This window comes from Varroa destructor, unplaced genomic scaffold, assembly GCF_002443255.2.
Source record: "Varroa destructor unplaced genomic scaffold, Vdes_3.0 BEIS01000001.1, whole genome shotgun sequence".
Lineage (NCBI taxonomy): Eukaryota > Metazoa > Arthropoda > Arachnida > Mesostigmata > Varroidae > Varroa > Varroa destructor.
Window position 1 is genome coordinate 70,757,081 of NW_019211454.1, and position 24,576 is coordinate 70,781,656.

General features: G+C 39.8%; 2 protein-coding genes and 1 long non-coding RNA gene across 5 annotated transcripts in view; 1 reads left to right on the forward strand and 2 right to left on the reverse strand.

Annotated features, from left to right (window-relative positions):
• The window catches only part of LOC111243116 (uncharacterized), a 62,917-nt gene that overhangs the window by 26,186 nt on the left and 12,155 nt on the right, over window positions 1-24,576 (forward strand). For both annotated transcript variants that reach the window (XR_015319161.1, XR_002670310.2), the window contains exons 3-6: window positions 972-1,045; window positions 19,731-19,917; window positions 21,048-24,051; window positions 24,249-24,496. This is a non-coding gene — a long non-coding RNA (uncharacterized LOC111243116). The remainder of the gene's footprint in view (window positions 1-971; window positions 1,046-19,730; window positions 19,918-21,047; window positions 24,052-24,248; window positions 24,497-24,576) is intronic.
• LOC111254799 (uncharacterized) lies at window positions 2,638-17,164 on the reverse strand. 2 transcript variants are annotated; one of them, XM_086977462.1, is made up of 7 exons: window positions 16,323-17,164; window positions 13,913-14,121; window positions 13,419-13,615; window positions 11,768-12,081; window positions 11,165-11,373; window positions 10,615-10,799; window positions 2,638-2,794 (listed from the first exon to the last, which is right to left on the reverse strand). In XM_086977462.1, exons 1-7 carry the CDS (start codon window positions 16,453-16,455, stop codon window positions 2,677-2,679), a joined length of 1,365 nt encoding a protein of 454 aa, XP_086833588.1. In that variant the 5' UTR covers window positions 16,456-17,164; the 3' UTR covers window positions 2,638-2,676. The 2 variants fall into 2 exon arrangements, with proteins under 2 accessions (XP_086833588.1, XP_022671769.1); XM_022816034.2 differs by lacking the exon at window positions 2,638-2,794 and adding an exon at window positions 5,652-7,144.
• Window positions 23,282-24,333, reverse strand: LOC111243114 (cuticle protein 10.9-like). Its single transcript, XM_022788210.2, has 2 exons — window positions 24,286-24,333; window positions 23,282-24,024 (listed from the first exon to the last, which is right to left on the reverse strand). Exons 1-2 carry the CDS (start codon window positions 24,295-24,297, stop codon window positions 23,521-23,523), a joined length of 516 nt encoding a protein of 171 aa, XP_022643945.1. The 5' UTR covers window positions 24,298-24,333; the 3' UTR covers window positions 23,282-23,520.

Genomic DNA, 24,576 nt, shown 5'->3' on the forward strand with positions numbered 1-24,576 from the left:
AAGTTAGCCGTGAGCAGAGCTAATTATACGTAGAAATTTTGATGTTACTTTACTTACTTGGGTCAAACAGCAGTGCGTTTGCAGGTAAGCAATTTTTGTTCCTACTATTAAAAACGGCATCAAATAATGTGTTCATACGGAATAGTGTTCACAGTTACGAGAAGCAGAAATCTATCTCGCTTTATGTTTGGCGTTACCTTTGGCGTTACACTAGATGGCACGAGACGGACCATGTACCTATGCTTGGCACCGGTCCTATACAAGTAACCTAAATGAACGTTGCGGTGGCGCAATTAAGAAGGCATAATTGTTTGTCATTGTACAGAGAGGGAAACAGAGAGAGTACGATTTAAAACAAACGTGGCCTCATAATAACGCTGGTTTAGTCAACTATTACGTACACATCAGAGCATGAAATGTGTTGCGGATCATGTAAATAATACTATGTTGCGACCTGGCAAATTTACCTTAATTAACAGCGATGTATTTTGTGAACTTTCAATGAATGTAAATAAAAAAGTAATTATTGTGTTTGAATCAAATGAATTATGTTTTGAAGCACAGTATTGGAAGCATTTTATTCAGTGAAGATTTTTCCTAAAATCATTGCGGTTTTCAATACGAACCCTTCACTATAGAGATCAATTAGAAACTAATATAATTCAATCAGCATAATTGCATCCACAACGGTAACAAAGGGAGGGACGGCAAAGTTAGGTCCGAGAGTCAACGGGATTATCATAACTAAAAAGAACCGAATGTTTTGGAAACGATTTTGTATAACTACTTATAATCAGAAACCTCGGGCGACATCCTGCCAAATGAAGCAGTGAACTGAGGCTCCTTCAGGACCGCTAGAAAAATATTATTATTCAGGCCACGGTGCTGATTTATTTGTCCATAAAGATTCAAACAAGCCAATTGGACGACATGGAACGTCTTGTCTTGTCTTGTGGTTGTGTATTTTTCAGGTGGTGGTTTATGGACGTTTTTCCTGTAGGAGACGCACTATACAAGTATAGTGCTTATAGATGAGGTCGTATAGGTAAGTGAAATTTACTTTGGAACTAAACATGACACGGCATATGGGCACAGGTAGGAAAAAAAGTGTCGATCTGAAACGACTGTAAAGTCATTTTGGCCTATCTGGTCGATTAAATAGCGGTACCTTGTAAATGCACGATTTGAATTCAATTATTTACTCCAGGCTAGAATATTTTAGCACCAATACCCTTGCTGGACAACTGGTGCCTGTTGTGCACTTATTATTAGGCTTATGTGACAGTTAAGCATAACATGATTTCTGACTCAAGTTACGAGTTACGTCAGTTTGTTTTATATACTTATTTATCAGCAGTTAATAGGTGACTATCTAAGGAAGAAATTAGCGTATTAAATCAACATTTGTAAAAATGATAGAGCGTCTACGAGCCTCTGACGTGGCTTTTGCGAAGTCAAGAGTCAATCAGAGGCTGTCATCCCAAATAGATAATGAAATGCCCTGTTAACTACGTAAGCGGAAGAAGCGGACCTTCTATTAGACTTCGGAGCAATCATTCTGAGACCTGAAGACAAATAAACAAGAAATGTCCCTGTCGAGCTTACTATATGTATATATATATATATACATGTTCTGTCATCGACTATTACGATTACTTAATTGTGACGCCATTTAATTGTGCAAAGATAGGGATTTTTTTTGAGAAAATAGTATGAGAACAGAATAAGAAGCAAGTGAATGACGAACCTTTCGAACATGAAAAAACATTTAAAAAAAAAAACAAGACTTAAATAAATTCTATAAAATTTTGATCAATCAAGCGGCCGGCCTGCCCCTATATAGTGTATATATATCTCATGCTTCTAAATGTTTAGTCGTTAGTGTAGCGTAGGGGGCATTAACAAGGTAGCGATCTGATTAAGGATGAAATAACTCGTGTCTATTTCGTCGTTTCATTTTGAACAGACGATAAAATTTACGTTTTCGAAAGTTTCACATATTAAACGGGATAACCTGCTTTAATAGGATAAGAAAATATGCGTAGAGAAGAATCTGTGAGGGCTCCGGATATCTTTTTGCGAAGAACGCGATACCAATCTAAACTGTGTCGTGTACGATGTATGAAGAGATATGATAGAATATCAGCTTGCCGTTCATGAAGCTGGCGGCGAGAAAAAAAACTCAATTATATTATCAAACGACCAAACGCGTTTATCCTTAGTGCCGATAGAATTATTGTTCCTTTGAATCGTACGTTGATCATTCATGAAATAGATAAGTGAAACTGTTACAGATAGGATATAGTGGTCGGCATTGCACAAATGCGGTCATAAATACTCAAGTTGATAGAGAACACCAAGGCTAGCCGTCATAGAACGACATGAAAATGCTAATACTGAACTCTACTGAATAAATTAAATTGAAACATTTTCGCTCACTACTATGGGTAACTAGCTAGAATGATACATCATATAAGGGTTAACAGTAAAAGCTAGCAAAAAATTGGGGTCTCAAAGAGCGGGGCTCCAGCATACAGCCATTTCTCCAACCGTTCTTCTCCTAACTGTCCGTTTAATTCATTCGCCCTTTCTGTTAAGAGCTATCTCACAGGCATCACATATTCCTTTGCGCTGTAAGGTTTTGGTTGTGACTCATGTGGCCGCTTTCGAACATAGTCACTGATTTTCTCTCCAGCAGGTAATTATGTTGGCCTGACACCATGATATAGCGGTGATGACTTCCGTCGATCCTAATGCTGATGGAAATTCCAACTGCCTGACTCGGGTCCCCACACTGTTGAACGTACAAACGACAGCTGTTATAGATTCCCTTTGCTTTTAGGTACGTTCGTTTACGGAAACTTATTCTAGACCATTCGGGCTATTAGTGAAACGCCCAGTGGGCCCGTATCCCTTATGTCCCCGGGGCTGCTGCCTCTCACGCCGAACTAGCGAAAAAAGAGCCCACGAAGTGGGCAGGAATTCGATCAGCTACAGTGACGTCATCTGGCAGACGATAATTTTCTATTTTGTGTAGTACATGGAAGTTCAGGTAGCATTTTTCCACGTTTTACCGCCTTTTTACCTAATTACTATCATATTCGTGAACTTTGTCTCGATGAATTATACCTATTCGAGTTACGATCATATTGCACTTGTGCTTGTTTGCTACAAGCGGCGGGCCATAAATGATTTTCACAGAGAAAAAACTTCTGTTCGACAACAATACCGATACCGAAGCTAAAAAAATGGCGAAAAAATGGAGCATGGCGAGTTCTCGTACAATCTCGCGAATCGACTATGGGCATAAGCGTTAAAAGTGCTCAACAATACCGGAAATGGATATCTCTGCAGAAAAGCTGACAGAAGAGGGCTGAGTCTTCAGATATTCACTCTCTTCGTTATTGTCAGCACCTATTGAAGGGTGTTCCTTTCACACAGTAAATCACTAGAAGTTAGAATTGGTTTGGTGGTAGATTTTTAAGATCCTACGAAAAAACAGATAGATGAACACTAACGGCATTCAGTAACCGTGATCGATCTAAAATTTCAGTTTCTAGTCCAACTTGAATACAATGTTGCGCTAACGTTCATATATACGTACGTAGATATCGTCTAATATCAAAGGGCACTTTTTTGAAAGGACTGAGAGTTGCCAACAGCAATCTTCCCACAAAATATATTTTTAATAAATAAATAAATTTCATCTGTATTTTAATTCGATACTTTCTACTTTTGTAAAATGAGCTTAGAATCTATTTCTTTTTAGGCCTTATTAGCATTAAGGGCTTGTTCTCATCAAAAGTCTATTTGGGGGTGGGCCTTGCTGGAATTACGTGAGGTTCCTCCGATAGACCTAGAAAACGAATCCCAATTATGCTTAAATCCCTTCCTTTCGTTATTATTAATTTATTTTTTCGCCAACAGTAAAATTTAAATCAGTATAGCTGCAAGCTTATTCGTTATGACTACTATCAGCTATGACTACTATCAGTTTGGTACATAGAAGGGATCGGTTCGAACTTCATCATAAGTCGGCGTCTACTGGGCATCACTTCATCATGAGCAATTATAGAGACCAAACGACAGTCTCATGGATTGATGGACTCCAAAAATTAACTACAATACGATAGAAGTTCTTTGATTGTTTGTGATAAAACCGACAATTGTGAAGGCGCGTGTAACCCAAAAATAAATACTATAGATATTATTTAGTTAAGAAAATAAATTTTTCCTCATCCACTAATAGATTACAAATACATTAAATAAGTAATTCTATTTCTATTAGATTTAGCTTGGCGAAGATTTCGTATTGTGTGTGGGATCGGTCAATTAGAGCAAGTCATGGAATTAAACCAAAACGCAGGTAACTTAAGTCAGAGTCTGATTTAATTATCCGGTATTTTTTTAGGGACACATTGTAACTTTTGAATAGAGTAAAATAAGCAAAACTGAAAACACTACCACGACGTTCTTTTTCCATTATTATTATTATTACTATCGACGGTCAAGCCAAAGAATGAATAGGTATTTGACTAAATTAACGAAGATGGGTCGAATGTAACGTAATTACGTCAAATAAACGTATTCTGCTTTTTCAGCATATTTTATTAACTTTATCAATACGCTGAAATGATGAAATTGACTTGGCAGCAGAAGCGGATGAAGAGAATATCCATAGGCCATAAGCGAGTAAATCAAGTAATGATATTACACTCATAACTCAAAGCTTTTATTACGGCGGTGCATACATTAACTCTTGGTAAAAATTTGCAAGCAGTTTAATTTTTTTTTTTTTAGCCTGCAAGTTTAGAAGCTACTTACTAACCCGTTCGAAGTTTATTCACCTATAGAACCTATAGAGGACTACCGGAATTTCCAGCTTTGTGCTAACACTGACATTTTGAAAATGGCTCGTTTTTGAGTACACAGATCCAGCTGTCTCATAATTTCACACATTTTGTTACAATACAATGTATAAGGATTTTATCTGAAACTATACGTTGGAGCTGATTGATAACTTCTCGGCCGTAAGAGCTTAACTTATGATGGCGTATAAAATGCTTCCAGTTTGGGGCTCAGGGTTGCCATTGCAATATGGTGAAGACATAATTTGAACACCTGCACGAAGCAAGGTAAAAGTTCAGAATTGATTGGAGAAAGAAGTTACAATTTAGCGTATTAGCTATAAGTAGTTCCTTCCTAAATTGAAGGGGCTATTTATATGTAAACACGTTTACTCACAAGTTTGTGCTGGTCGGCTGACTCGGCGACTTTCGCGAGCGTTTTGCGCTCTTTTTGGCTTGAGAGACAGACAACTGTATTAGGTACATTCTAGGACAAATAATACACTGACCTGTGTAAACCTGACTATCAGACCGGCGTATCAGCCATAAATCGATTTCACTAAGATCCCTTTGCTGATGGATATCTCGGTACCATTTTTTTTTTACAAGGTTTTCGATATTTGTTAATTTGAATTTGTAGCTGATACTGCCAATGTGATCTATTTTCTTGCCACTATTTATATATTACTATTTTTTTCTTCCCAGCAAAGCTTACGAATCTACGTCTGTACACGAAATCTGTCGGACAAAGGCAAAAAGGGGGTAATTTTTTTCTATATAAAGGAGCAAGACGACGACGACGACTTATCGCATTACGAAAAACATTTATTCTATAAATCATTTTACACAAAGTTATACCAATTTCACGGCCTTACATATACAATGTACGACAACACATACCGGTCAAAAAAAACAATTTTTGGGAAACTTGCTTAAAAAACACGCTTTTTCTATTACACGGATAGAAATAAACAGAAAATAACTTGAAAGTAGTTATGAATGATTCGCCTTAAGAAGTACTCCACTTTGCATGTCCCATCAAGTGACATTAAAATTCTACCACAAGTGTGGTTTAAGTAACAGCATCAAAAAAAATTGAAATTAACATACGAAAAGGGTGGATGCTCACTTTATCGATGCCTTCAGTTTAAATAAAGCTGATACCTTTTCAAATCCAAAATCGAAGTTATCATACTAAAAGTAATCGTGTATACTGACTAGTCTAGATAATATTCTGTGTAATTTATTAATTTTCACTTACTGTACTGCAATGCGAATTGATCTAATTTTAAATCATCTACATAAAAAAAAAGTCCTTGCACAGAAAAGTTTGTGGCACCCATTACTTGCAAGTGGTTCGTTCGCACCTATAGAACTTCACGTTGTTATGCAGCGTTTCTGAAAATTGTCGAAATACACTGGCCTGCACAGTGTACCTAATCCCATCTTACATATGTACAACCATTTTCTCATATACAGAGTTTTACTGCATACATGAGACATCTGTTTGATCGAGGTATACTCGTGCGAGAATTCTAAATGGGAAACCAATGCAGATTTAAATCGTGTATGTATGATAGTAAAGCCAGTTTTGGCATTTTATTGACGGATGCCGCAGAATTTTGTTGTTTTAAACAACAAAAAATATAACACAATTCTCAAAACGCCTTAATTAGGTACATGTTTTTTGGTTAAATTATAAGAAAGCTTAACGAAATGCTTATGTCTAAGCAAAATGTGGTTGAATTTATCACACTTTCTATCTAGCATTGAAGTGACTATAATCTACTTGGAAATAACAAAAGAGGCACTGAAAGGTTTTTGGCAGAAAGCAGCTTGAGGGCCCCCTAAAAAACCGAAATAAATAAAATCAGTGACATAAGTTGAAGGATTCAGGACAATTTCCATGGACACTGCATGTTCTTTTTACCGTTACTTGGACAATTGCCTTGTGGACAGTTTCAACCCTACTATTATTTTTAGCGCTTGATTAACACTGTTGCAAGTTCAGGCTCACATACAGGTCTAGTAGTTTTTTTGTTAGTACGTTTCCGTATGGCTCATGGCCGATGTATAACCTATTATAATAAGATCATACATCCTCAAACAGATTGACAAATATGCGCATAACTGTCCCTTCTGGAATTGGTGTATCGGCCACACCAAGCTCGCATTCACAGGGACTCTGGCCGGGGAGTGCTAATCTTCGCAATAGCGATGAGAAGAGCTCAGCTGCAGAGGATCCACATGCAGGCTCAATGACATCCAGAAGGCAGCGAGAGTAGTTGGACGTCAAACTAAAACGCAAAAGGCAAAGCTATAAACTTGAACGCCAGCTGTTTTTAAAAAAAAAAAACACACAAAAATGGGTTGGAATTTATTCTAGCTCTTCTGTGATATGAACAGGTTCAAATAATATGTTTTGTTTACCGAATAATGTTAGTTATATTATGTAAACGTATATTTGTTTTTGGCCTCGTGAAATCATTGAATTTACCTGGATCATACAGGTGTAGTTGTCCAGATTTTCTCGGTATGTCCTAGAGTTAGGCTGATTGACATAAAGGCCAAGCGCGACCTTTAGTTTATGGCTTACCTTCTGTCCGGAGTGTCTTATTTGTGAACATTACAACAGCGGTTATTACAGACACCACAAACATACAATCCTTATAAGTATCTGGCGTTGTCTTACGATGGTAGCGTTACGCCGTTTTACGTTATACGCCTTTTAGCCTTTTTATGACGCCTCTAGCCAGTATTTCGCGTAACATGGTTTCAGGAGACCGGATGTTTTAGGAACTACATGTGACTATGATTGAAGCTTGTGCCATCGATGGCACAGCGGGAAAGTGTTTGCTCCCTAGTTTTTTTCTCTTAGCAGTTATGAAAAACTTGTTTGCGAACTGTCTGACGTACCCGAACACATTTTCCCTGGTGATTTTTCGTACTGTTCATCTGTGTGAATATTACTGAGCTTAGGGCAGATCACCTCCGGGTGTTGTTGGTCCTATACGGCAAGGAGTGACTGCCACGAACCGCAGTCTTTCGGGGGACCCCCACATGGCTCTGAAAACCTATCGTAGTTCTTCGACAGCTGTAAGAGTGTATCAGTTAACGAAGTACTGTCTAAACCTCTTTTGCCTCGGGGTACGCGCAGGACTCGTCATCATCTTTCACATTCTAGCTTCTGCTTCTTTCAAATGATGTCGTTGAGAAAAGCCAAGCTAATGGCACGAAACTTTTCTGACTCCACTATGCTTTCAACGACTTCTTTGATCTTCGTCCAGTGTAAATTCGTCCAATACGCGAGATCTTGCCACGTCGGATTTTATGTTGCGCAGTGGGAGATCGTGTGCTCAGTTTCATCTTTCCCTCTAGCCACGAAGAGAACACACCTAGCCATATGTGTTTTGCTAAATTTCACAGTATGTATCTTTGGAACTAGCCGTGGTCCGATAGGACTTGGGCCATGTGATACGTATATTCTCTATATGGGCAATCATTCCATGTGGTGATGCCCAAAATCAAGGTGCGTGTCGATGCCCTTAATCCAGGCTCATTGTTCTTGCCATTGCCGCAATGTAGCGGTTAGAACTGTTGTGAGTTTCCTTTCGAAGTCGCGTTCAGTTCCTTTTTTAGCCAGTAGGTCCCATGGCAGCGATTTGGCAAGCATTAGGATGGCTTCCTGTTTGATGCTCGGACTACTTTAACTGCTAGCGCTATTTGTAAACAGAGTAGCGCCCATTGAGTTCTCTCGTTGTCGAGTGCCATAGCAGGCTAGATAAGAATAGCGGATTCAGCTGTTATTGTTAACAGATGTTTCATAGTTAGTTACCGATGGTCCTCTTACCTTAGTACTCTTTGATCTTAAATAGTCTAACATAGAGACCGAGTCCCCGCAATCATGAAATATTCGTTTACTGCATTTAGAAACATGTGAATTGGTCCATGTTCTAAACCGGGTGTAGGCACACCTCATTCTACGACGAGGTGCTGCCCCGTTATCCATTCCTTTCGAAGTACCCTGACACGATTTCAAACAATGGCAGTGACCATTGCGCAAAAAAGGTGCACGCAGATTTCAACTATACATATATAATTTTTAACAAATTAACTACTATTTCAATTACTTTATAAGCTATACCGCGACATTTTTCCTGTACCATTATGTCAATAAATATCGCAGATCTTTTCCCGTCCGGCGACTCAAAAAAAATAACGCTGTGATAGTCCAGTAATATAAAATAGAGCAGAATACATATTCCAAGGATATCTCTCTTCCGACAATTGGTATCTTCAATTGTTTATTTAGTAACTGTACCATTCCGATAAAATATTTAGTTTTCCTAGTACTGTGGTGGATAGTAAATGACTCGGACTTGTCTATCTCAGTCTAGGTACAAAAGCAACAAGCTAACGAAGCTATTAGTGATCGTAGACATTATTCAGCTCACAGCAAATAAGTGCATTCTAATTACCCGCCATTTTTACCAACTGGCTCACCCGATCGGCGGGGTTCCGGGGGGACATCCGTTACTCGGCTGGAAGTTTGCCCCACATAAAAATTACTCATTCCGCACAATCGAGTGACGGGACTACTTAGTGAATTCTGCCATAGCAGCTGTCTGCTACTTTGTCAAATAATTAAGGCTGTACACACAGATTAAAATGTTGTTAATAACTAGAATACTTATGCATGTACAAAATAGTAATAACAATCACACCGTGAAATGAGTAATTACGATTGAAGTCGTTGCTGCTAATCAAAAAAAAAAAAGGTGGCATTTATAGAATGCTGCAATCGATAATCGCGTTATTCTGCGGAACCTTCGCAGCAGCAGCAGTAGTCCGCGCGGACAAACGTAGCGCGCGAGGAATAGGGACATGACGCTTTCGGAAGACCGTCATCTGTCGAGGGCTAAAACTAATGATGACAACCACAACAACAGCCTTCAACAGAACCCAGTTGTAATCGACAGTTGCTTTTGTTGTTCCTACTTGCAATTTTGCCGGAGAGCTAACCTTCGCCCATGCCTCCGTCTCATATTAATACGACTCTTGACCGCCAGTGGACAAACAAGTAGTCTTCTTGCTATTCAACTAGCATAAATGTATTTAGAATAAACAATTGCACTCATAGTGGCATTTAGCCGGAAAATCGTGCGCCGATTAACTGGGATAAGATTAAAAATATGCCCTATGATGCATGAGATATAATTGTGCAATACTGACCAAGCGGTTTTTGTTGCTGGGCCTAGCAATGGGTTGAACATACCTTTATAAAATGACGGCAAACGCATACGCTTGCAGTAGCGGTCATAGTACGTTCGGATTTCTCTAAGATATATTCCAACTTCGATGTAAACTAATCAAGCTATTGAGCGAGCATCTCATTTGAAAATGTGCCAAATCCGTTGGCAAATACCTATGACCGATAAAGTCGTTCAGCTGAGTTCTAGTACTTCTTTTACATTTTGCCACTGTTTCTACGTCGTGTGGTCGTTTTTAGACACTATTAAATCCGAACTTTCTTCGGCAATTATTGGGAAACGATCGTTTGAAGGTGACTGTTGAGCGCCTGAAAGCCCAATTTTGTGGTGTAATCAAAATGGGAGAAGGCCATACGGAATAAAAATGATCGTTGGTAAGTCAACGAACAGAGTAAAATGCTTGGTTTTGTTTACATACAGCCCAAGGAATGACTCATAAGTAGAAATCTGTATATGAAATTAAGTATCGATCACAGCTGATTCGAAAAGTCACATACCAGCATATAAGCTTTCTGCGTGCCTCTCCCACTGGTGCCTTTGTTGCAGCCTGAAGAGCGCGAGCCATTTGTATTGTACAGTTGTTATCCACCTGCTCAAAGACACATCGCCCGCTCTCGATGAAGAAATCCCTCCGTGAACCTTTCTGACAGAAGCTCGACTTCGCCGTTAGTTCCATTTCTTCCTAATTCAACAAAGAATAAACAATATGATCTAAAAGCAATATCTGTGTTGGACAATTGGCAATTCATCGGTACTCGTTGGTCGTCAACGATATGTCAGTTGAATTGTACGAGCATAATTGATGTATAGCTTTTTAGACCAAGACACGATTTGGCCGAGCCTTTGCCCTCAATGTACCTCGTATTTTACCAAATTATTACATACTCTTCTTACGCTTCTCGTGGAAATACACCTGCGTAAAACTGTTTCGAGCAATCGCAATGCCAAAGCCTGCGACCCTACAAAACGTTGTATATCGTCGTATTTCAAATTTTTTTTTGCACTATATGTTTACACAATTATTGAGGTGTCGACGATCGTGCTTACTTTGACTAGTTTGAAGAATTCGTTAGTGACGGTATGACACATCGACGTACGACTACGAAGACATCGAGGTATTCTCTGAAGTCGAGCGCAAAAGCCATTAATGTGAGCTAATGAAGAGAAACCCCACGGCGAAGATGAGTTTACTTTAGTTGTTAGAAGAACATTTTCGAAACATTCATCGATTGACTCAGCCGTGCAAGTTGTGTATTCTGAAATAAAATAGATCTCTTAATGAGCTTCAAAGTCCTTGATTGCTGATCAAAAAATAGTTGAATGTATTATATTTTACGGGATCTGCTTTGCGGACAACTTACGCAAAGGTGGAAAACTAGCTTCTAGGTTAGATTGAACATTCTAATCAAATTTCAGGTTCTGAAAATCAAACGTATGTATTCATAAATGGATTACATGGGATGGAATCTGAGTTATATGGACAGATAAAAAGTATATAAATAAAGCATTTCACTCATCTTTCAAATGAAATGTAGATAAATGAAAGGCGAATAAAGTTTAGCGCTGTGTCATGGTGCTTAACCTGAGTCGAGGCCCACGTTAGGACCATGGCTAATGACGGCTGAGTACATGATTGAGGCAAACACTAACCGAGTGCTTCGTCGAGGTCGAAATCAATAGTTGGTTGTTCAGTATGTGCCGTATCGACGAGGATCTTGAGTAAACGACTGAGTATGGTGCCATTCGCGTTCGTAACGTTAGGTGTCATTGCTGCATACACCGGATTCTGGTGCTGTCCCAGGGTAATGTTGGAGCACGTATCTTCAGCGTAGGCAATTCCACACACTTGCCGAATCGGTGCAGCGGACAGCATTGAATTGAATTGGATATAGTTAGAGGCTGCTTCTACACCGCAAATGGGCGTTACATGGTCAGCCAAACAAACCCGGTATGAGCGATGCAAACTGAAGACCAATACATGACAAGAATTTCGTGCTATCTTTTAATAGTTACAGGGTAAGAGCTGTATATTCGTGGGCGTGTTTACGTAGGACACAGTGTAAAAATTGCTCGGTATGTGTTAAATCGAACTTCGGTAATGTAGCCCACAAAGATTAATATTTCTGTGTCTAGCATACCGAAGATCTCTCGCACATTGGGGACAATGCTGCGACCGATTACATAATGGACTTCATTAGCTTAGCATTCAGCTCTTATGGGCTCCAATTTATATGAACTAATGTCTCAAGTCTTCGTTTACCTTCAGAGGTACATTACCTCATCCATGTGAAGCCTAATCTGGTCAAATTTAGCTAAGATGAGCTAATCGGAGAGATTCGTAAAAAAAACTACGGTGCTTATGCACTTGGATCGCTAAAGAGAGAAGCAGTTTTTTTTCGAAAGAAATTAGGTTATTTATATATCTTGTACAATCAAATTTCTATTCAAGCTTCATTACGTGTATGAACTGCCCCCTGTTTACCAAACGTCCTAATTACTTAAAGGCGAATATCAAACAGGACCACTTCAAGGCCGTAAGGAATTAAAAAACCTGTAAGGGATTCCTTAGGGAGTATGGACGTGTCCGCTGGGGCGTTCCCTCTGTATGGCATCACTCTGAAGATAGCATTAGAAAAGTAACATGTTGAACCCGAGTGGTTGTAAAAAGAAATCTAATTAAAGAGGCTAATTTAACTTAGAGTATCTATTAGCTAACTTCAGTTACGCTCAAAGATTACTTTAATTTTCATTCGAGGTTATTTCATGAAGCGGACGTTTCTAGCTTGAAGCTGGTAGTAAATAATTCCGTTTGTTATATCACACTTAGTATACATAGCACAAATGTGGTTGTGTGGAATCTATGCCCTCAAAAAATCTCGTAAAGGACCCCCTTGTTTATCTGTTGAAAACACTAGGCGAGGCGTTCCTTCTATCGAATGGATTCTAACCAAAAGCGTTTAATCACATATTACACATCACCAAATAATCCAACGCATCACCAAATAACCAAGAAACATTGATGCGTCTCTAATTTCTATTTAGTTTAATGTTGAATATCAACTCTGAAAGTCAAATATTTCGCTTTCATTGATTCAGTTGAAAAACTTACATTCAAGTTAACTTCATTAGCCATTTCAGCATAAGGCGCATTGATTTGTTATCTAATTTGGATATGTTGATACCTAATAGCTTATATATGATAAGGCATCAAGATGGTTCCGGTAGTATCAATGATGAAATTTACTACTACGATATGGACGTTGAAAAGTTTCAGATGTACGTAGCTTAGTTTAAAACGTACCAACATGCCTTGCGAATCTTGTCTGCGCTGCTAGGTAGCGTCACAATTTTATCGAGCGCGTCTATGTAACTTTTCATGCAGCCGTTATCGAATTTTGCCCTCAAACAGCTCGAGCTATTGACAAATTGCTTCCTCTTCCGTACACCCTCAAGAGTATCCGAACAAATCTGTGACCGCAAGATTACCTCGAAGCCTTTCTGAAAGTTAAAGATGGATGTAGACATTGCACATGATCAAGACGCTAGAGCTCCCATTTCATATAAAATTAGGTTTTAACTGAACAGCCCGAAAAACGAAGTTTTCGATATAGTGCCACACTAAGAATGAGATGACGTTGTTTGAAGCTCATATCTACGTGTTAAAGATTCCAAATTTATTAATACTGCACCGTGCCAGTATATGAAAACTCGGATAATCAAGGGCTATTCAAGTTCTCGTTTCCTTAAATCGTATGCGAGTGTAGTAAGATATTTAGGTAAGAACTGCACACACACCAGGAACGAATCGAGGAACTTCTTAGCACCATATGTACAATCTTCGGTAGCCTTCTTAACGCACTGTGGCACATTTGGGACCTGTTTGCACAAGTTTTCAATATCGGAAACGTCTTTCCAAAAGTAAGATCGGTTATCCTGCGCGGAAAATAACACTCCAGCCAGGCAGTTGTCGACGGCGTCTGTGTCACAACCCGACTGGATAGCACCTGAGATCCATTAAACACAGGGTAGTAAATTTATAAATTAACATCTCTACTAAAAACTAACTATAGAAAGAAAAACTTGGAATTATTGAGGATACTTGAAAGCATCACAAAATTATTATATCAGTAATTAGAAATTGCCTCGTATCACAAGGCGAATTGCCAAGGCAAAGTGTCGGCTCTATTCTACGGCTACTCAGTAAGATGGGGTAGGTATGGGTCGACACATGAGTACCCTTCGGCACACACCGAACAAAATCCTACGATGAAACATAATTCGTACAATTTGCAATAGATAGTAATCAAGGCCACTAAATGATGACACTATTAGTGCCTCGAAGTAAACAGTCCTAAGGATATTGTTGCACTTAGTTTTGGTTTATTATATGTTTGTATGTTCACTCCTTTATTACGCATCGGTATTTCGACTCGCACAAGATCTTATTTTAGATCCCTATTCGAAGCAGTATTAGACTAATGGCTATTTAATCTTTAGTTTACTAGTTCGTATATAGCGGTATATGTGTTTCTGTATGCTTTTGACGTTTCTCGAAACACTGAACGCTTTGTCACGTGAATTTTTTCAAGTCCCACAAATGCAATTTTGCACTGATTATGAAGAAATTTATCGCAGGTACCAAAGGTTACATATCTCCTTTCAATTATTCACAGCGACTAAACCACGACGGTATCAGCAGAAAGAAGCTCATATATGTCTCTAACGTCTTGATTAGTTGCAGTCATCTTCCAAAGCTAGATAATGATACCATTGTATCATGATTCGCCCCCCGGAAGAACGCGGCGAATAAGAAAAGGAAGCGCGCTTTGTTTTATTGGCTAGCATGTGTAGGCAAGCAGGACATCCTTATGGGCTATGTAGGCAGTATACAACAAACCATCTGATAATGGCCCCTGCCACATTTTTGTTGCGCGCACCAATCGATCTCAATGGACATATCGACAATATCAAGAATATTCAAATAAGCAATTACGACGACTCTCGTTAAATGATACTATTTATGCTAATTATTTTCTTATCGCAGATTCTAACAAGGTATCTTTCTTTTTTTTTTTTTTTTTTTTTTTCGTATCGTTTATTGAAGGTAAAACGTCAGACTTTCTGCCTACGTGGGTAATTTTTATCGAAAATTTACGCTCAATTCATGCATTGTTTTATGCTGACCGCCATCGAGATACATAGGGTGCAGGCTAAGTCTTAGAGCTTCTCTGGGGGATCGCTTTGATTTTTCGTAGGTAGAATAAAAGAAAATCCATATACGAAATGTATTATTTGATTATGTCGTTCGCAAGCTAGCATTCGTAAGTTCGTAGACGTAAAACAATGAAAAAGGAAAAGTATATGTGAGTTTCAAATTATGAGCAGCGAAAATTAGAACAAAATATCAAAATCCAGAGCAAATAGACCTGGCTAATCGCTAGTTAACTTTTTTTGGGAAGGCGAAGTAAGTCTAGTAGGATAGTTAATAAAGACCGTTGTATTTTCAGAGTGAGGACAGGTTTTTTTGACAGTACATCATTTGGTTACGAAAAACTTCTCATGCTGTTGTATCTTCCCTGGTTTGTAAACGAGACCCAGCGTTGTGAATTCTTGCTCGTTACTATTGGCTTGCGGATGCCCAGCTAATGTCACAGGTCGAAGGCTTTGGGCGAAAGTGTGCTGTCTGGTCATTTGGGCGCGCGGAAAAACGAGGCATTGGATCAAAGGTCAATTGTCCTTTGACTGCGTGCAGTGGAAAACAACATCGAGGTGCAGCTCGCATAACACCGAGACGAGAACTTGGAGGTGATGTTTCCTGCCGTCCTATTATACACTCCTGTTTTTGTAATTTCAAATGTGTTTTCGTAGCAAGACAGGCAATGCATGTAGAGCTTAGTGAGCTTAGTCAGCTGTTGTTGTATCGCCGAAACGCACAAGCGATGTAGTTACTGCACATATTTCCTGCACTAGACACTTGTTCCTCGAAACTGGCTTTTTTTTTTACAGTTTCTATTGTGATATCATCCGTCATACCGTCAATATTGATTTCCACCGTCTAATGCGAACCGCGTTTCCTGGTCGTCGTTGTTTATTCGAACTATGTACATTCGAAAAACTTAAAAAACGTGTAGAATACGCCGAGAAGTTGACTTCATGCACACAATCTCGCCTTTTATTAAATGGATAAGCCGTACAAATTACTCACCAGCAATCATCGAAATGATAAGTACGAGTATGGTCTGGACAAATAGCACCTGACTAGGTTTCGAAGTGCCGCCGGCACTATTACAGGCTTGGCTACCGTTAGCGACCACCAATAACGATAATGACGAGCACATATCGACCGTTACGACTACCCTGATGTCAAACTACTTATTCGCTTCTCTCGAAAAAATTTGACTTATGCTATTCTATGGCGCCGTTGAACCGGATGCTGCTTAGCACCAGAATAAACAAGCACCAGTCGTTGAGTTTTTGTCGTCAACGACGACAGCGTCGTTGAGGACGGTAATGTAACGCGCACACGCTGTGTCTCTGGGGGCACCTGGCCGGAGAACGCCGAGTATGTAGCTGGACAGCCAAGACGTAGCCGACAGTCAACGACGTGGAAAGGGTCCACGTACCATCGAATGGCGACAGCTTGAAAAACAAGTTGCTCGCTTTTTTTATGTTACGTATGGCGTGATGGACGCAGGTTTCTGGTCTCGTTGACGCGTCGGCACCGTGAGCTGTGACATGGGTACTCCGCTGGGCCAGCGTTACCGCCATCAAAAAAGACGACAAGCGAAGCAATGAGAGGGAATGGAGGCGCCAGAGCGAGCTTACTACGAAACGATTCGAAATAATCAGAAAGTAGAACAGAGAGCTAACCGGAGGGAGAAGAAGAAAGAGACGTTTATATAAAGACGGAGAAAGAAGGCAGATATATCAAAATGAATATCTGCTTCCTCTATTGGAACAATGACTTACATTTGCGAAAATTGGCAGTAAATCTGCTTATTCTATAAGAATGACGTAAACGTAAAATAGTTAACTTAATATAATAATGATAGCACTATACTGCAGCAGTAATGATGCAATAACTGCGCAACGGTTTTAATACCCACAGTAAAAGCAAATGCAAAAACGATAAGGAGTCATATCAACAGTGATACCAGCGGTTCTTTGACAGATAGAACGTATTTGTTTTCCTTTCATTTGATACACTTAATCGTATGCACACAGACCGATAGGTACGCAATACTTAGCCTGTTTCTGCGTTCCAACCGTTGAAGAAGGCTTACAGGCCAGTTTCGCTAGCCTAGCGAGCAACGACCAAGCCTCTGTAGCAACGTCTATCCTACTTCGAAGGAAGCATAAAAAATTGCCCTTTCCTTTCCACACCTAAGAGATCAGCTCCAATTGTGGCCAGTAGTGAGTGAGTTCGACAGCGAACTCCTGGCTGCGCCATTGATAAGCATGTTCGCTTATAATACGGCAACTTATGAGTAAACCTACGAGCATTGATCACTATAACTTCTCGGTGTTATGGATATCATAGGTGAAATTCGTATGGGATTTTACTGAAATAAAATAAAGAAGATATGATATTATCAGTACACTTCATCGGGAAACACGGAAGTGGGCGAAATAATCCTTTTCGCGTATTTCCTGCCGGGTTCGCTTCAATGGAGGGCGCTTCCGGGGGCATAGACCTCGATGGGGGTGGGGGGGAATCGCCACAGTTTCGACAGTAACAAACACCACAGCCTTCTCAGCGAGAGGGGCAGAGTTGCAATAAGTAGCAGCAGGAGCCAAAAAGGCGGTTTCGAACTCGTTGGTCTTGATGCTGGTGCGGAAACCGAGATTATCATTAATAGGCATAACGTGATGCAAGATGCCGTAAACGTTAGTGAACGAGTAGCGTCTTTTTTTTTTTGCTATTATGGTCATCGGAGAAGTAATGGTCAGATTGTTAGTACCGTACTCATTGGTGAACTCATACCCGAACTAGTATGACTGAGGGGGTATGAAATGGCAGCCTTAATCGCCATAGAGGTGGCTGCAGCATAGGCTAAAGGAGCATGGCCATAGGTCAGGGGGCATCATGAGCAGCATATCCCTGGCCGTAGGAAACAACGCCTTCGGTAGCGTAACCTAGACCACGTCCGGTAACGTGGGCGGCCGCTTCAGTTGCAGGGGCGACGACAATCTGAACGTGGCAAGCATCAACAAATATTAGTATGAAAAAGAAATGCTTGTTGTAAACCTAATTCATGCAAGTCAAATATCGCATATTTAATAGGCTTGCTCTATAAGCACAACCTATGATCGTATCAATAACTAATTCTCTTGACACGCTCTTGAACATTTTTAAATTTCTATTTTGTAAGTTCTAAACGTGGGGTTTCATCCAAAATTGTGAGAAACCTTCACTATTAACTGCAGGTAATTTTTGTTTTATTTAGTTTATTACATAGTATTACTCGGTTATGCCAGGCTTTGTGAAGTTCGATTGTTATACGATTGTCTATTTATATTGCATGTGAGCCATAGCTTAGTAAGTCTTACGAACTGGTTTCGGTGCATTTTGTGTTGCCCACCGATAACTCTACGTTATACACTACAGACGTCCACCCGCCATCAAAAGGTTACAAGTAGTCGCTTTTATGCTAACGCCTTTTCGCGGGCTAAATTCAAGCTCGATGTCGTCTACCACATATTGTGTACAGCCAGTACGGCTTGCGTTTTCAAGTCAGCTTCCGTGATCGGGAATATAAGCGATGTACCCAACTTAGTCGGGGTAAAGACCCAGCAGCAGTGAAAGGTAGTGGGGGGGAGGAGGAGGTCGTAATACTGCCATTATCACCGCAACGATTCGGTTCATTTCCATTGACAAAACGTATTTCTATTTTGCCTCACTATGTAACTACGGCTGTATTTGTCACTGTCCTTTCGCGCCTTATTAGTTCATGACAGCCATCCTCTCTTAGTGGCATTGTGGTCTAATTGAGCCCTGTCTATTATTAGTGTTCTGTTTTTCATTTATACCAACATTAACCGCTAGCAAATACTGATCGTTGCTTGATGGTATAATTGACGCGACTGAAACGCTACATTTACAATAGAAGGATCACTAGGCCGCCGCGTTGCCCTACCACAAATTGACACAATCTTACCAACGATTTGCCCTGTATGTACACAGCGTATCGTATATTGCACAAATGAAGCTGGACACAGCATACGGCCAACAACACCAATAAATAAAACACGCGCACTAGATATGATCGTACATACTATACCCGATCTATAATTATCATTAGCATTATTTTTGATATTCGTACCATGATCACCAAACTGATATTGTGCAGTATAGTCATATATATAGACCAGAACCGATGGTGTTATGGCCTGATTTTACTTTGAGCCCCGATGAGCCGACAGCGGAGTTCGTTCGCCGAGCAGCCCATCTCCTAGTCCCATGTAAATAATATGTAGATGTTGTTGACGGAAATAACACTTTTTTCCCCTTATAATTATCGTTAATTTTTGTCACGATTGATCCCAGTATGGTAAAAACCAGTAAAAAAAAAAAAAGGCAAAACAGCCGAGTATGGTACTAACATGATTACAGCTTGGTCATTTCTTAATTGATAAACACTCTGACATTTCCGGATCGCTGGCATCATTGTTTACGGTACTGTTATGGAATTTCACCGCTACGCTGATTGGTTGGAGGTGTCGAGTTGGGGCTGGTACGTTTCGGGAAAATTTGCACTACAAGAACAAACGTCAACGCTGTTTGAGCACGTGAATCACGCGTACGTATGCCCTAATCATCAAATCTACACTCATTTGTTACAAAAAATGGAACGATACATTATAACGCGCCTTTGCTGTATGTATGTATGTATGTTGAATAGGTTACAACTTCTATCGATGTCCTTAATAGTACTGTCATACCCGAGTACCCCCGCATTTTTCCTGAAGTGACTCATGATAGTCTTCCTTTGCAAAATGCCGAAACGTACAAATTTGCATGCCTATGTAAAAGTGTATTAAGTGCACAAAATAACTATTAACTTATTGTTTACTGATTTGAATAAACTGACCACGTAGAAAATTGCTATTCCACCATACTCTGTGACAACCGCAAAAATCGTAACAAACGTATCTTAGTGAAGATTTCTAGAATTGCGTTTGTCGTGAGGTCATTTTTGCGAATTTCGCTACGTTTGTCACGCTAGCAGACACAGTTAGCCTTTTTCAGAGTGCAAAAATTATACCATACAGGAAATCCGATGAAATTTCCTTTTTGTTTCGAACTACTTATATTGTAATCAATAGGATTTGTACGTCGGATGGCTTTTTGCTAATTCCGAAACATGGGTAAATTCACAGATCACTGTACTCGGTCATTCCAAGACATGCGGTTACAGCATGGCAACCCCCGTTTAGCGAAAAATTTTCCATGGTTTAACTGATGTTTTTTATGAAAATTTTATATAAGAAAGTCTGACATATGGCGCCTTGTATTTCCGAATGAGACGTCATATTACGAGGCTCATGCCAGTTCTTTTTCGTCCAGCTCTACAGCTGGGAACTCTGACTTGTCAAATGTGTGGTGCGTATTACACCAAATAAATCGCTGCTGTATAAAACACAAACGCATGAGACCTATGTGTATACACCGAACGCTGAAATTTACGCGTACGTTCCTCTTCTATATTGTCATCTTTGTTTCCAATACGTATGCCTCTGAGCATACTCTATGATTGCATCCAGCTTTTACTGATTAAATCACTGCATGGCCTAGGATAGAGATGGCGAGGTGGCTGAAAATAAAAACCGGGGTATGTGACCTCGTTGGTCAAGTATTAGGATTTCTTTGTTGTTCAGTAGCTTTTTCCGATTGAATGTGGAAGATAATAACACTTTATTCTGAATTCAGAATCCGAAATTGGACAACTCACTAGAGCACCTTGGAACGACTTCAGCCAGCAGACGAGCTGCAAAGATAGAGCAGCCGATCGAAATTACTTTCCCAAATAGAAGCATGGAATCATCGTACGCCGATTTTTCATCCTCGTGCAGAAAAAAGTGCGCCGATTTCTGACTTGGAAGGGTTTTAGATGCCTCGTTTGTTCACAGCAGCGCAGCGGCTATATTGAAGCCAAGATAAAAGCATTTGACGAAAGAGAGGCTGAAGGTTGTTAGATGTGGCTTGTTAAAGAGGGCTCTGTACGTCGGGGTTACCGAAGTCAACAAGCAACTAAGAACCACGAGGATTTAACATTCCGCGCGGACCTACATGATGTGATCATAAAGAAGTGGCTGACGGAAAGACCTAGCGGTTAAAACCTGCAATACGCGGAGCTCGAAACCTGAGTTATATTTTACTGGACGTAGAATTTTTATAACACCGGTATTACTTACGGTCCTACAAAACTTCGTTCATCCTGACCTTAGGATATTTTAGTGTAAGCTTTGCCAAATGTTTACATTATGTCCACGGTGAACGAGATTTAAGGGAAAAGCTCAATTGTTTCCAATACGACAACTTCGAATCAAAACATTTTTTCTGCTGTTATGATCTCATTTGCATCCTGATTCCCCCCTCGACTAACTTCAGCGGAGTCTTAATACAGCATATACAACGTTTATCATAAAGCGTTACTTGGAAATATCTTGGTCTGGAAAGACTGCTATTCGTCCATTGAACTATTTGAAGACTTTGTATAATCGCGAAAAAATTGCATTTTTTAATATAGTTAAGATGGATTATAGGATGTACCTTTTGTATGTGAACCTCAATGTGCTGATGGTTGATTTGCAAAAAGAAGTGTTTGGATAGATAATGGTAGGCAGACGGCTTAATAAAGAAAAGGTTTTTCAAGAGCTGGCCACGTTTCCATTAGCTACAGACTAGGACGTATCATTAAATATTTGGCCCGAATATAATAAAAATTTTTATTAGTTAAATTCAAGCGAATTTACAACATATGTTATATATTCGGCTTTCAAAATTGCCAATGAACTTAAGCTAGATTGCGCTGCCCAACGAAAATCACAAGCCAGTACTATGAGATTGAGGTGAATCGTGCCATTTACATTGACCAAATCCTCAAAACGTCTTACTTCTCAATGATCCTTCTATTTACCGCAATTATTTCGTCTTCTTTATTTATATATAAAAAATCTGACGGTATCTGTATAGCGTCTAATAGCATTGAGTATTTTCAGAACAAGTTCCATACTGTATCAGACGAAAGAGGAATGGCAAGTTTTTCTATATAATCTCTATATATATATATATATATATATACCAATTGACTTGAACACAACTTGACATACTTTGTCTACAATGTATATTTTCCTAACTTAACAGATTAGCTAATGAGTTAGAGAACTTAAAAATATTATTCTGTCCATCATACATATCGTTCTTATCCTCTTCCCGATTGTCTATACCATATGTCATTGATCTGTAGTGAAGCATACCTCTAACAACATGTTAAGTACGCTTTCCTATAGAGGCATCGTGATATATTTTAGTTACAAGGCTAACAAATGTGATAGGAGCGAACACATGCACATACACGCTCCTCTAGTTACCCACTTTTGTTTCCGTGATAGACAAGCAAACGTAAATTAGGTAAAAAAAAAAAAGGAGACTGCTATTGCTGCGCATATTCGATATACGTATAGTACAATGCGCATAAAGCTATCACTACTTCGAAAAATAATTTTTCAAACATCTTTGCTGGACAAACAAGTGCTAAAATTCTGCTCGACGTGTAGCAAACACAGAGATCATACGCAAAATTAGGAGCACAGTGTAGGAATGTTGGCTTATCGCTACGCGATCGTGTAGCTCTGAAGTAGCAGACTCTCTGTTCGGTCTTCTGACCGTACACTGTGTGAAATTTTTTTCAAGGTTGCTAAAAGCAACCTTTAGCAGAGCCAAGATTTAAGTAAAGCTTGACTGGAGATTTTCTGCGGGGGGATAGTATATGAGCTATTTTGTGTAGGCACGGATAACTGAATGACTGGGATTATAACATGTGATAAATAAAATTATGGAAAGTATGGCTCGACTGCCACTGGCATTAATATATCATTTTTATACAATTTATTTCGTCAGCGATGAAAATCACAGATATTTTATAAAAATGCACGTAGATGTATATCGAGAGTTTTATCTTTATTTCTAGAACCATGTATAGATGCATATTATAACAACAATTGTAGGGTATAAATATACAGAAAATATGAAGCTACGAGATATGATAAAGCCAGCTACGTGGAGGAGATCAGAATATCAAAGAATGAAGGAGTGAATACGCCTGTTGGTTGCGCCCCAAGTCAGGTATTAAAAATCAAAGAACCTCAAGGTGCATCGACAAAAAATTGTACAGTAACATTTAGTAATGTCCATAGGCGGGGGCATGAGCATAGGCCGTGATAGGAGCAGCCGCCGAGGTCTTTACGTCCAAGGGAGCAGCATTGTAGTGGGCGGCAGCAGGAGCCGAAGGAGCGGTTCCGGGCTCGTTGGTCTTGATGCTGGCACGGAAACCGAGCTTGTCGGCAACATACTCAACATGACGCGAGATGCCGTGAACATCAGTGAACGAGTAAGATCCCTTCTTGTTGTTGTGGGCATCGGAAACCTCGTGGCGAGATTGCTTGGTGCCGTACTCATCGACGGATTCATAGCCGAAGCGGTATGGCTGAGGCGGGTACGCAATGTCGGCCTTAGTTACAATGGGGGCGGCGGCAGCGTAGTTCAGAGGAGCGGCATGGGCATAAGCTAGAGGGGCAGCATGAGCGGCGTATTCATGTCCGTAAGAGTTAAGACCTTGGCTAGTGTAGCCCAGGCCAAGTTCGGTAGCGTGGGCGGCCGCTACGGCCACAGAAGCGACGATAACCTAAAGCAAAAAAGGCAGATATATAAGGTGAGAAATACGGTTCAAACATTAGGTTTAAAGCATCTAAACACAATCCAATGTTGCACTTTTTTAGGCGTCCCGATCAACCTGGCGAATCCTAATATCGAATAGAATGCCATGCCTCCTCATATGATAGGGCTGATTGTTGTTATTATTATGTTATTGTTCTGTTATTTGTTAAAAAGAGATCTTTTTTTTTGCAGAAATGTCAACGCAAGATTCGGAGAATGCCCACTCTACCTTGGCAATCATGCTTGACAGCAAATTCTATTCTTACAAGTGGCTACGACCGCCATTTGCCTGCCGACGGATTTATATACGGTCGTACATTAAACACTTGCTGGCCAAGCCCTTTCCAAGGTCTCACAAAATAAACGCACGTATTCCAAAGGACAGCGACCCAAAGTCATCGTCAAAAATCCGTTTGTACGCTAACGGAGCTCCAACCAGCGTATGTTCGTAATATAAGGAAGGGTAAAATGTTCGCAGTTACGTTGTTATTAATTGGCAGGCTGTTTTATAAAACTCGAT

Coding starts and splice junctions, on each gene's coding strand:
- LOC111254799 (XM_022816034.2), bottom strand. CDS start 16,455: ATGTGCTCGTCATTATCGTTATTGGTGGTCGCTAACGGTAGCCAAGCC. Junction 13,616..13,912: donor AGTTCCTCGATTCGTTCCTG/GTGTGTGTGCAG, acceptor TTTAACTTTCAG/AAAGGCTTCGAGGTAATCTT. Junction 7,145..10,614: donor CGCAGAAAGCTTATATGCTG/GTATGTGACTTT, acceptor TTTGCGTTTTAG/TTTGACGTCCAACTACTCTC.